General features: G+C 46.8%; 1 protein-coding gene across 1 annotated transcript in view; it reads left to right on the top strand.

Moving 5' to 3' along the window:
- The window catches only part of LOC110487344 (bifunctional apoptosis regulator), a 19,085-nt gene extending 12,640 nt beyond the window's left edge, over nucleotides 1–6,445 (top strand). The window contains exons 7-9 of the mRNA XM_090194918.1: nucleotides 2,114–2,296; nucleotides 4,334–4,530; nucleotides 5,667–6,445. Coding sequence (XP_090051044.1) covers nucleotides 2,114–2,296; nucleotides 4,334–4,530; nucleotides 5,667–5,859 — 573 coding nt within the window. The 3' untranslated portion in view covers nucleotides 5,860–6,445. The remainder of the gene's footprint in view (nucleotides 1–2,113; nucleotides 2,297–4,333; nucleotides 4,531–5,666) is intronic.
- The last annotated feature ends 7,629 nt before the right edge of the window (nucleotides 6,446–14,074 follow it).

The following is a 14,074-nucleotide window of genomic DNA, read 5'->3' as shown; positions in this document are numbered from 1 at the left end:
AGTATACAAGTATCTAAGTATCTGACTGAGCATACAAGTATCTAAGTATCTGACTGAGCATACAAGTATCTAAGTATCTGACTGAGCATACAAGTATCTAAGTATCTGACTGAGCATACAAGTATCTAAGTATCTGACTGAGCATACAAGTATCTAAGTATCGGACTGAGCATACAAGTATCTAAGTATCTGACTGAGCATACAAGTATCTAAGTATCTGACTGAGCATACAAGTATCTAAGTATCTGACTGAGCATACAAGTATCTAAGTATCGGACTGAGCATACAAGTATCTAAGTATCTGACTGAGCATACAAATATCTAAGTATCTGACTGAGCATACAAGTATCTAAGTATCTGACTGAGCATACAAGTATCTAAGTATCTGACTGAGCATACAAATATCTAAGTATCTGACTGAGCGGTGGTAGGCACCAGCAGGCGCGTGAACATTCATTCAAACAGCACTTTCTTGCATTTTGCCAGCAGCTCTTCGTTGTGTGTCAAGCATTGCGCTGTTTATGACTTCAAGCCTATCAACTCCCGAGATGAGGCTCGTGTAACCGAAGTGAAATGGCTAGCTAGTTAGCGCGCGCTAATTGTCGTTGTGTTGCTGGTTCGAGCCCAGGGAGGAGCGAGGAGAGGGACGGAAGCTATACTGTTACACTGGCAATACTAAAGTGCCTATAAGAACATCCAATTGTCAAAGGTTAATGAAATACAAATGGTATAGAGAGAAATAGTCCTATAATAACTACAACCTAAAACTTCTTACCTGGGAATATTGAAGACTCATGTTAAAAGGAACCACCAGCTTTCACATGTTCTCATGTTCTGAGCAAGGAACTGAAACGTTAGCTTTTTTTACATAGCACATATTGCACTTTTACTTTCTTCTCCAACACTTTGTTTTTGCATTATTTAAACCAAATTGAACAGGTTTCATTATTTACTTGAGGCTAAGTTGATTTTATTGATGTATTATATTAAGTTAAAATAAGTGTTCATTCAGTATTGTTGTAATTGTCATTATTACAAATAAATGGTAAAAGAATCGTCCGATTAATCGGTATCGGCTTTTTCGGTCCTCCAATAATCGGTATCGGCTTTTTCGGTCCTCCAATAATCGGTATCGGCTTTTTCGGTCCTCCAATAATCGGTATCGGCTTTTTCGGTCCTCCAATAATCGCTATCGGCTTTTTCGGTCCTCCAATAATCGGTATCGGCGTTGAAAAATCACAATCGGTCGACCTCTACTATTGACGTGCCCTTTAATAAATACTTGATATGCTCTGGTTGAAGTAAAGCCCGTTAAGATATGCTGTGTGCATCATTTGATAAGTCATTTAGGGTTTAATGATGGTTTGAACTGTCTCTCTCCCTCTGTCTACCTCTCTCCTGTCTCCCTCTGTCTACGTCTCTCCTGTCTCCCTCTGTCTACGTCTCTCCTCTCTCCCTCTGTCTACCTCTCTCCTGTCTCCCTCTGTCTACGTCTCTCCTCTCTCCCTCTGTCTACCTCTCTCCTGTCTCCCTCTGTCTACGTCTCTCCTGTCTCCCTCTGTCTACCTCTCTCCTGTCTCCCTCTGTCTACCTCTCTCCTGTCTCCCTCTGTCTACCTCTCTCCTGTCTCCCTCTGTCTACCTCTCTCCTGTCTCCCTCTGTCTACCTCTCTCCTGTCTCCCTCTGTCTACCTCTCTCCCTCTGTCTACCTCTCTCCTGTCTCCCTCTGTCTCCCTCTCTCCTGTCTCCCTCTGTCTACCTCTCTCCTGTCTCCCTCTGTCTACCTCTCTCCTGTCTCCCTCTGTCCACGTCTCTCCTGTCTCCCTCTGTCCACGTCTCTCCTGTCTCCCTCTGTCCACGTCTCTCCTGTCTCCCTCTGTCTACCTCTCTCCTGTCTCCCTCTGTCCATGTCTCTCCTGTCTCCCTCTGTCTGCCTCTCTCCTGTCTCCCTCTGTCTACCTCTCTCCTGTCTCCCTCTGTCCACGTCTCTCCTGTCTCCCTCTGTCTACCTCTCTCCTGTCTCCCTCTGTCTACCTCTCTTCTCTCTCCCTCTGTCTACCCCTCGCCTGTCTACCCCTCTCCTCTCTCCCACCGTCTCTCAACCCTCCACCAGGCTGTGAATGCAGGTAAATCTCTGTTCCTGCTCTATGCTTTGAAGAGTTCTCCTCGCCTCACCATCCTCTACCTCTACCTCTTCGACTACTCCGAAACCTTCCTCCCCTTCCTGCACACCTGCTGCCCCGCCCTCTCACGCGCCAGCGAGCCAATGGAGGACAGCCTCCCCCTCAACCACCAGGTACCATTGGACGGCTCAACTGTCACGTAGGATTTTATTTATTTGATAAATAAAGGTAGGCGTGTCGCTACGACAACTACATGTAGACTACTGTAGATGTAGTCAGTATGGCTGGTCATAGACAACTAGATGTAGACTACTGTAGATGTAGTCAGTTTGGCTGGTCATAGACAACTAGATGTAGACTACTGTAGATGTAGTCAGTATGGCTGGTCATAGACAACTAGATGTAGACTACTGTAGATGTAGTCAGTATGGCTGGTCATAGACAACTAGATGTAGACTACTGTAGATGTAGTCAGTATGGCTGGTCATAGACAACTAGATGTAGACTACTGTAGTTGTAGTCAGTATGGCTGGTCATAGACAACTAGATGTAGACTACTGTAGATGTAGTCAGTATGGCTGGTCATAGACAACTAGATGTAGACTACTGTAGATGTAGTCTGGTCATAGACAACTAGATGTAGACTACTGTAGATGTAGTCAGTATGGCTGGTCATAGACAACTAGATGTAGACTACTGTAGATGTAGTCAGTATGGCTGGTCATAGACAACTAGATGTAGACTACTGTAGATGTAGTCTGGTCATAGACAACTAGATGTAGACTACTGTAGATGTAGTCAGTATGGCTGGTCATAGACAACTAGATGTAGACTACTGTAGATGTAGTCAGTATGGCTGGTCATAGACAACTAGATGTAGACTACTGTAGATGTAGTCAGTATGGCTGGTCACAGACAACTAGATGTAGACTACTGTAGATGTAGTCTGTATGGCTGGTCATAGACAACTAGATGTAGACTACTGTAGATGTAGTCAGTATGGCTGGTCATAGACAACTAGATGTAGACTACTGTAGATGTAGTCAGTATGGCTGGTCATAGACAACTAGATGTAGACTACTGTAGATGTAGTCAGTATGTCTGGTCATAGACAACTAGATGTAGACTACTGTAGATGTAGTCAGTATGGCTGGTCATAGACAACTAGATGTAGACTACTGTAGATGTAGTCAGTATGGCTGGTCATAGACAACTAGATGTAGACTACTGTAGATGTAGTCAGTATGGCTGGTCATAGACAACTAGATGTAGACTACTGTAGATGTAGTCAGTATGGCTGGTCATAGACAACTAGATGTAGACTACTGTAGCTGTAGTCAGTATGGCTGGTCATAGACAACTAGATGTAGACTACTGTAGATGTAGTCAGTATGGCTGGTCATAGACAACTAGATGTAGACTACTGTAGATGTAGTCTGGTCATAGACAACTAGATGTAGACTACTGTAGATGTAGTCAGTATGGCTGGTCATAGACAACTAGATGTAGACTACTGTAGATGTAGTCAGTATGGCTGGTCACAGACAACTAGATGTAGACTACTGTAGATGTAGTCAGTATGGCTGGTCATAGACAACTAGATGTAGACTACTGTAGATGTAGTCTGGTCATAGACAACTAGATGTAGACTACTGTAGATGTAGTCAGTATGGCTGGTCATAGACAACTAGATGTAGACTACTGTAGATGTAGTCAGTATGGCTGGTCATAGACAACTAGATGTAGACTACTGTAGATGTAGTCAGTATGGCTGGTCATAGACAACTAGATGTAGACTACTGTAGATGTAGTCAGTATGGCTGGTCATAGACAACTAGATGTAGACTACTGTAGATGTAGTCTGGTCATACTGACGATATTGGTATATCTCCCTCTCTCTCTCTCCCTCCTCCCCCCTCTCTCTCCCTCCTCCCCCCTCTCTCTCCCCCCCCCTCCCCCCTCTCTCTCCCCCCCCCTCCCCCCTCTCTCTCTCCCCCCACCCCCCTCTCTCTCCCCCCTCCCCCCTCTCACTCTTCCCCCCACCCCCCTCTCTCTCTCCCCCCCACCCCCCTCTCTCTCTCCCCCCCACCCCCCTCTCTCTCTTCCCCCCACCCCCCTCTCTCTCTCTCCCCCCCCCCCACCTCCCTCTCTCTCTCCCCCTCCACCTCCCTCTCTCTCTCCCCCCCACCTCCCTCTCTCTCTCCCTCCAGGGGCACCCCAGCTGGCGCCAGTGGGCGGAGTTCCTAGTTAAGTACCTCCTCCTTCCGTACCAGCTGATCGCTGAGTTTGCCTGGGATTGGCTGTCGGTTCACTACTGGACGTCACGGTTCATCATCGTCAACGCCATGCTGCTGTCTGTGCTGGAGGGCTGTGTCCTGTGGAGGTTCTATAACCGAGCTGAGATCAGGTACCGTGTTTCTCTCTGTCCGTCTCACTGTCTCCGTCTATGCCCGTCACACCAACTTTCTCTCTCTTTCTTTCAGTCTCTCTAATCCTCTCTCATACTTTAGCCTGAATTATCCACTACTCTTTCTGTCCCTCTCTCACACTCATCCCTTCCTCTCTCCTCATCCCTCACTACATCTCTCTCTCCTCATCTCATCCCTTCCTCTCTCCTCATCCCTCACTACCCCTCTCTCTCTCCCCCCTCATCTCATCCCTCACTACCCCTCTCTCCCCCTCATCTCATCCCTCACTACCCCTCTCTCTCTCTCTCCTCATCCCTCACTACCCCTCATCATCTCATCCCTCACTACCCCTCATCATCTCATCCCTCACTACCCCTCTCTCCTCATCTCATCCCTCACTACCCATCTCTCTCCTCATCTCATCCCTCACTACCCCTCTCTCCCCCCTCACCCCATCCCTCACTACCCCTCTCTCTCCCCCCTCATCGCATCCCTCACTATCCCTCTCTCCCCCCTTACCTCATCCCTCACTACCCCTCTCCCCCCTTATCTCATCCCTCACTACCCCCCTCTCCCCCCTTACCTCACCCCTCACTACCCCTCTCTCTCCCCCCTTACCTCATCCATCACTACCCCTCTCTCTCCCCCTTATCTCATCCCTCACTACCCCCCTCTCCCCCCTTGCCTCATCCCTCACTACCCCCCTCTCTCCCCCCTTATCTCATCCCTCACTACCCCTCTCTCCCCCCTTATCTCATCCCTCACTACCCCCCTCTCCCCCCTTACCTCATCCCTCACTACCCCTCTCTCTCCCCCCTCATCGCATCCCTCACTATCCCTCTCTCCCCCCTTACCTCATCCCTCACTACCCCCCTCTCCCCCCTTATCTCATCCCTCACTACCCCCCTCTCCCCCCTTACCTCATCCCTCACTACCCCTCTCTCTCCCCCTCATCGCATCCCTCACTATCCCTCTCTCCCCCCTTACCTCATCCCTCACTACCCCTCTCTCCCCCCTTATCTCATCCCTCACTACCCCTCTCCCCCTTACCTCATCCCTCATCCCTCACCACCTCTCCACCATCTCTGCATAGTTAGTTGTTTAATGTAATGAAGTCTCCCTCTCCCCCCTCCAGGAGTCTCCCTCAGAAGATGTGGGGTCACCTGTGGAGGATGTCCTCCCAGGGTTTTGCCTTCGCCCTGTTCTGGCCGGTGGTCCCTCAGTTTGTGTGTAACTGTCTGTTCTACTGGGCTCTGTATTTCAACCCCATCATCAACATAGACCTGGTGGTGCAGCAGCTAATGCACCCGGACACACGAGGGCCGTGAAGGACTGGCCGGCTCCCTACGTAGTGCACTACTTCTGACCAGAGTCCCTATGGGGTAGTGCACTACTTCTGACCAGAGTCCCTATGGGGTAGTGTACTACTCCTGAGTCCCTATGGGGTAGTGCACTACTTCTGACCAGAGTCCCTATGGGGTAGTGTACTACTCCTGAGTCCCTATGGGGTAGTGCACTACTTCTGACCAGAGTCCCTATGGGGTAGTGTACTACTCCTGAGTCCCTATGGGGTAGTGCCCTACTTCTGACCAGAGTCCCTATGGGGTAGTGCACTACTCCTGAGTCCCTATGGGGTAGTGCCCTACTTCTGACCAGAGTCCCTATGGGGTAGTGCACTACTCCTGAGTCCCTATGGGGTAGTGCACTACTCCTGAGTCCCTATGGGGTAGTGCCCTACTTCTGACCAGAGTCCCTATGGGGTAGTGCACTACTCCTGAGTCCCTATGGGGTAGTGCACTACTCCTGAGTCCCTATGGGGTAGTGCCCTACTTCTGACCAGAGTCCCTATGGGGTAGTGCACTACTCCTGAGTCCCTATGGGGTAGTGCACTACTCCTGAGTCCCTATGGGGTAGTGCCCTACTTCTGACCAGAGTCCCTATGGGGTAGTGCCCTACTTCTGACCAGAGTCCCTATGGGGTAGTGCCCTACTTCTGACCAGAGTCCCTATGGGGTAGTGCCCTACTCCTGACCAGAGTCCCTATGGGGTAGTGCCCTACTCCTGACCAGAGTCCCTATGGGGTAGTGCCCTACTTCTGACCAGAGTCCCTATGGGGTAGTGCCCTACTCCTGACCAGAGTCCCTATGGGGTAGTGCCCTACTCCTGACCAGAGTCCCTATGGGGTAGTGCCCTACTTCTGACCAGAGTCCCTATGGGGTAGTGCACTACTTCTGACCAGAGTCCCTATGGGGTAGTGCACTACTTCTGACCAGAGTCCCTATGGGGTAGTGCCCTACTTCTGACCAGAGTCCCTATGGGGTAGTGCACTACTTCTGACCAGAGTCCCTATGGGGTAGTGCACTACTTCTGACCAGAGTCCCTATGGGGTAGTGCACTACTTCTGACCAGAGTCCCTATGGGGTAGTGCACTACTTCTGACCAGAGTCCCTATGGGGTAGTGCACTACTTCTGACCAGAGTCCCTATGGGGTAGTGCACTACTTCTGACCAGAGTCCCTATGGGGTAGTGCCCTACTTCTGACCAGAGTCCCTATGGGGTAGTGCCCTACTTCTGACCAGAGTCCCTATGGGGTAGTGCCCTACTTCTGACCAGAGTCCCTATGGGGTAGTGCCCTACTTCTGACCAGAGTCCCTATGGGGTAGTGCCCTACTTCTGACCAGAGTCCCTATGGGGTAGTGCCCTACTTCTGACCAGAGTCCCTATGGGGTAGTGCCCTACTTCTGACCAGAGTCCCTATGGGGTAGTGCCCTACTTCTGACCAGAGTCCCTATGGGGTAGTGCACTACTTCTGACCAGAGTCCCTATGGGGTAGTGCACTACTTCTGACCAGAGTCCCTATGGGGTAGTGCACTACTTCTGACCAAAGTCCCTATGGGGTAGTGCACTACTTCTGACCAAAGTCCCTATGGGGTAGTGCACTACTTCTGACCAGAGTCCCTATGGGGTAGTGCACTACTTCTGAGTCCCTATGGGGTAGTGCACTACTTCTGAGTCCCTATGGGGTAGTGCACTACTCCTGAGTCCCTATGGGGTAGTGCACTACTCCTGAGTCCCTATGGGGTAGTGCACTACTCCTGAGTCCCTATGGGGTAGTGCACTACTCCTGAGTCCCTATGGGGTAGTGCACTACTCCTGAGTCCCTATGGGGTAGTGCACTACTCCTGAGTCCCTATGGGGTAGTGCACTACTCCTGAGTCCCTATGGGGTAGTGCACTACTCCTGAGTCCCTATGGGGTAGTGCACTACTCCTGAGTCCCTATGGGGTAGTGCACTACTCCTGAGTCCCTATGGGGTAGTGCACTACTCCTGAGTCCCTATGGGGTAGTGCACTACTTGCATAGGGACTCTGGTGAAAAGGAGTGCACTATATTGTGAATAAGAGCCATGAGTGAGGAGGTACCGTTTAAACACAGGATGTGTCTTTTAAATGGCCCTCTATTCCCTTTATAGTGCACTACCCCATAGGGACTCTGGTCAAAAGTAGTGCACTACCCATAGGGACTCTGGTCAAAAGTAGTGCACTACCCATAGGGACTCTGGTCAAAAGTAGTGCACTATGTACAGGATGGATGCCAGCGTAGCCCCCAGTATCATAGCAACGGGATTAATTCCAGCGTAGCCCGCAGTATCATAGCAACGGGATGGATGCCAGTGTAGCCCTCAGTATCATAGCAACGGGATGGATGCCAGCGTAGCCCACGGTATCATAGCAACGGGATGAATGCCAGCGTAGCCCCCAGTATCATAGCAACGGGATTAATTCCAGCGTAGCCCGCAGTATCATAGCAACGGGATGGATGCCAGCGTAACCCACAGTTTCATAGCAACGGGATTAATTCCAGCTTGGCCCGCAGTATCATAGCAACGGGATGGATGCCAGCGTAGCCCACAGTATCATAGCAACAGGCAGCCATCTGTGAGCCAGACAAACCAATGTCTTAATGTGTGTGTGTGTTTCAAAAGGCTCACTATTCCCTATATTATAGTAAACTACTTTTGACCCGGGACCGTAGGAAGCCCCATAGAGCTCTGGTCAACAGCAGTGCACTATATAGGGAATGGGTTACCATTGGGGACGCAAACCAAGTTCTGTATAATATTGGATGGTTTCTCCTAATGTCTTAATTAAAGTGGTATGTTTAAGCAATAAGGCCAGAGGTTGGTGTGGTATATGGCCAATATACCACGGCTGAGGGCTGTTCTTAGGAACAACACAACACGGAGTAGCCTAGTGGTTAGAGCGTTGGGACAGAAACCGAAAGGTTGCTAGATCAAATCCCCGAGCTGTCGTTCTGAACAAGGCAGTTAACCCACTGTTCCTAGGCCAGTTAACCCACTGTTCCTAGGCCAGTTAACCCACTGTTCCTAGACCAGTTAACCCACTGTTCCTAGGCCATCATTGTAAATAAGAATTTGTTCTTAATTAACTGACTTGCCAAGTTAAATAAAGGTTAAATAAATAAAATATATATTTTTAAAAATACCACAAACCCCCGAGGAGCATTATTGCTATTATAAACTGGTTAACAACGTAATGTTGTCATACCCGTGGTATATGGTCTGATATACCACGGCTATCAGCCAATCAGCATTCAGGGCTCGAATCACCCAGTCTATAATGTCTGATATACCACGGCTATCAGCCAATCAGCATTCAGGGCTCGAATCACCCAGTTTATAATGTCTGATATACCACGGGCTATCAGCCAATCAGCATTCAGGGCTCGAATCACCCAGTTTATAATGTCTGATATACCACGGCTATCAGCCAATAAGCATTCAGGGCTCGAATCACCCAGTTTATAAATATATATAAAATGAGGGTAATTCATATTGAAGGGAAGAGGTTGTTTGTCTGTTATGGGAGTCAGTGGTAATAACTAGAGAGGGTTGATATGATTCTGTTTTGGGGGTCAGTGGTAATAACTAGAGAGGGTTGATATGATTCTGTTTTGGGGGTCAGTGGTAATAACTAGAGAGGGTTGATATGATTCTGTTATGGGGGTCAGTGGTAATAACTAGAGAGGGTTGATATGATTCTGTTATGGGGGTCAGTGGTAATAACTAGAGAGGTTTGATATGATTCTGTTATGGGGGTCAGTGGTAATAACTAGAGAGGGTTGATATGATTCTGTTATGGGGGTCAGTGGTAATAACTAGAGAGGGTTGATATGATTCTGTTATGGGGGTCAGTGGTAATAACTAGAGAGGGTTGATATGATTATGTTATGGGGGTCAGTGGTAATAACTAGAGAGGGTTGATATGATTCTGTTATGGGGGTCAGTGGTAATAACTAGAGAGGGTTGATATGATTCTGTTATGGGGGTCAGTGGTAATAACTAGAGAGGGTTGATATGATTCTGTTATGGGGGTCAATGGTAATAAATGTAATCACCCTGTTCCTGGAGAGATACCCTCCTGTAGGTTTTAACTCCAACCCTGTTCCTGGAGAGATACCCTCCTGTAGGTTTTATCTCCAACCCTGTTCCTGGAGAGATACCCTCCTGTAGGTTTTCATTCCAACCCTGTTCCTGGAGGGCTACCCTCCTGTAGGTTTTATCTCCAACCCTGTTCCTGGAGAGATACCCTCCTGTAGGTTTTAACTCCAACCCTGTTCCTGGAGAGATACCCTCCTGTAGGTTTTATCTCCAACCCTGTTCCTGGAGAGATACCCTCCTGTAGGTTTTATCTCCAACCCTGTTCCTGGAGAGATACCCTCCTGTAGGTTTTATCTCCAACCCTGTTCCTGGAGAGATACCCTCCTGTAGGTTTTCATTCCAACCCTGTTCCTGGAGAGATACCCTCCTGTAGGTTTAATCTCCAACCCTGTTCCTGGAGAGCTACCCTCCTGTAGGTTTTATCTCCAACCCTGTTCCTGGAGAGATACCCTCCTGTAGGTTTAATCTCCAACCCTGTTCCTGGAGAGATACCCTCCTGTAGGTTTTATCTCCAACCCTGTTCCTGGAGAGCTACCCTCCTGTAGGTTTTATCTCCAACCTGTTCTTGGAGAGATACCCTCCTGTAGGTTTTTATCTCCAACCCTGTTCCTGGAGAGCTACCCTCCTGTAGGTTTTATCTCCAACCCTGTTCCTGGAGAGATACCCTCCTGTAGGTTTTCATTCCAACCCTGTTCCTGGAGAGATACCCTCCTGTAGGTTTTCATTCCAACTCCAGTTGCAAATAACCCGATTTCATTTTATCAGCCAGCTAATTTGTAGAATCAGGTCCGCTAGATTAGGGTTGGATTTAAAACCTACAGGAGGGTAGCTCTCCAGGAACAGGGTTGGAGATAAAAACCTACAGGAGGGTAGGGGCCCAGGTTCTTGTTAGTTTTATTCTGACACCCTGTCCTATTCCCTATATAGTGCAGTGTGCACTATATTTGACCAGAACCTCTGTAGGGAATAGGGTGCCACAACATTCTGTTTCCATGGTGACGTGGAGCTCAGCTTGTCTCGTTGGAAGGCAACACACATATTGCCTTTTTTTTTCTTTTTACAAGGTTACTTTAAAAATAAATAGTTAAGCACTAGAGTTTCATATGGTAATCGTAAATAAAAACTATTTCTACTTCCTGCATTCAGAAAGAGTTTATTAAATATGGCGATATCCAGCTGTTGTCATTTTCAATTTAAGGAAATCACCTGTTTGAGTGTTCGTCCCAAATGGCACCCGATTCCCTATGTAGTGCACTACTTTTGACCAGGGCCTAGAGGGTAAGCCATAGGGCCTTGGTCAAAAATAGTGCACTACATAGGGAAGAGGGTGCCGTTTGGGATGAACGCTGGGACAGGTGGGACTCCATTGTTTAACATAAAAGGGCTATCGCCTCATTGGTCCCTCTCATGTAACCAATGGCCTGAAGGATGTTTGTTTGTGACAAAATGTTGTTTTAAATAGTCAATTTGTTGAATTGTTCATGAATCGGTTCATTCTTTCCCACCTGTCCTGAGGTTGGTTGTTTCTAATTGCGTAGATGGAATGTCCCCTTTTAATTAAACTGGTAGCACTACTTCTGGTGCACTGTGATTCCCTCTGACGCGTTACCATGGTGAGGGTGCACAACCATTTTTGCTACACCCGCAATAACATCTGCTAAACGTGTGTATGTGACAAACCAAATGTGATTTGACTGTGATTCCCTCTGATGCGTTACCTGGGTTGTTCTGGTTTCTCAAAAAAAAATGATAACTTAGCAAACAAACACATTAATAAAATACTTTATTTTTAAGAATATGATGAAACTTTGTTTGTTCCAAAGATTTTTCCTCCAGATGAAATGAGAGAATGTATTGTTGTTGTAGGCCTACAGATGAGATGAGAGAATGTGTTTTTGTTGTAGGCCTCCAGATGAGAGAATGTGTTTTTGTTGTAGGCCTCCAGATGAGAGAATGTATTTTTGTTGTAGGCCTACAGATGAGAGAATGTATTGTTGTTGTAGGCCTCCAGATGAGATGAGAGAATGTGTTTTTGTTGTAGGCCTACAGATGAGATGAGAGAATGTGTTTTTGTTGTAGGCCTCCAGATGAGAGAATGTATTTTTGTTGTAGGCCTACAGATGAGAGAATGTATTTTTGTTGTAGGCCTACAGATGAGAGAATGTATTGTTGTTGTAGGCCTCCAGATGAGATGAGAGAATGTGTTTTTGTTGTAGGCCTACAGATGAGAGAATGTATTTTTGTTGTAGGCCTACAGAAGAGAGAATGTGTTTTTGTTGTAGGCCTACAGATGAGATGAGAGAATGTATTTTTGTTGTAGGCCTACAGATGAGAGAATGTGTTTTTGTTGTAGGCCTACAGATGAGATGAGAGAATGTATTTTTGTTGTAGGCCTCCAGATGAGAGAATGTATTTTTGTTGTAGGCCTACAGATGAGAGAATGTGTTTTTGTTGTAGGCCTACAGATGAGATGAGAGAATGTATTGTTGTTGTAGGCCTACAGATGAGATGAGAGAATGTGTTTTTGTTGTAGGCCTACAGATGAGATGAGAGAATGTGTTTTTGTTGTAGGCCTACAGATGAGATGAGAGAATGTGTTTTTGTTGTAGGCCTACAGATGAGAGAATGTATTTTTGTTGTAGGCCTCCAGATGAGATGAGAGAATGTATTTTTGTTGTAGGCCTACAGATGAGATGAGAGAATGTATTTTTGTTGTAGGCCTACAGATGAGATGAGAGAATGTGTTTTTGTTGTAGGCCTCCAGATGAGAGAATGTATTTTTGTTGTAGGCCTACAGATGAGAGAATGTATTTTTGTTGTAGGCCTACAGATGAGAGAATGTATTGTTGTTGTAGGCCTCCAGATGAGATGAGAGAATGTGTTTTTGTTGTAGGCCTACAGATGAGAGAATGTATTTTTGTTGTAGGCCTACAGAAGAGAGAATGTGTTTTTGTTGTAGGCCTACAGATGAGATGAGAGAATGTATTTTTGTTGTAGGCCTACAGATGAGAGAATGTGTTTTTGTTGTAGGCCTACAGATGAGATGAGAGAATGTATTTTTGTTGTAGGCCTCCAGATGAGAGAATGTATTTTTGTTGTAGGCCTACAGATGAGAGAATGTGTTTTTGTTGTAGGCCTACAGATGAGATGAGAGAATGTATTGTTGTTGTAGGCCTACAGATGAGATGAGAGAATGTGTTTTTGTTGTAGGCCTACAGATGAGATGAGAGAATGTGTTTTTGTTGTAGGCCTACAGATGAGAGAATGTGTTTTTGTTGTAGGCCTACAGATGAGATGAGAGAATGTGTTTTTGTTGTAGGCCTACAGATGAGATGAGAGAATGTGTTTTTGTTGTAGGCCTACAGATGAGAGAATGTATTTTTGTTGTAGGCCTCCAGATGAGAGAATGTATTTTTGTTGTAGGCCTACAGATGAGAGAATGTGTTTTTGTTGTAGGCCTACAGATGAAATCACGCCATTAGATTCTAACACGAACACGCCAACAATTTGACAGCGTTGTTTTGGAGCAATGCCGTCATATCGCTGTGGGACTCTAACACACACACGCCATTAGATTTTAACACACACACACCATTAGATTCTAACACACACGCACCATTAGATTCTAACACACCATTAGACTCTAACACGCACACCATTAGACTCTAACACGCACACCATTAGACTCTAACACGCACACCATTAGACTCTAACACACACGCCATTAGATTCTAACACACCATTACATTCTAACACACACACCATTAGACTCTAACACACCATTAGACGCTAACACACCATTAGACGCTAACACACCATTAGACGCTAACACACCATTAGATTCTAACACACACACACCATTAGATTCTAACACACCATTAGATTCTAACACACACACCATTAGATTCTAACACGCCATTAGACTCTAACACACCACACACCATTAGACTCTAACACACCATTAGATTCTAACACACACGCCATTAGATTCTAACACGCCATTAGATTCTAACACGCCATTAGATTCTAACACACACACCATTAGACTCTAACACACACACCATTAGACTCTAACACGCCATTA

Source organism: Oncorhynchus mykiss, chromosome 13 (genome assembly GCF_057628025.1).
Source record: "Oncorhynchus mykiss isolate SJ-2025 chromosome 13, ASM5762802v1, whole genome shotgun sequence".
NCBI lineage: Eukaryota > Metazoa > Chordata > Actinopteri > Salmoniformes > Salmonidae > Oncorhynchus > Oncorhynchus mykiss.
Note: the sequence above shows the minus strand (reverse complement) of the source record. Positions and strands in the feature narration are given on the sequence as shown.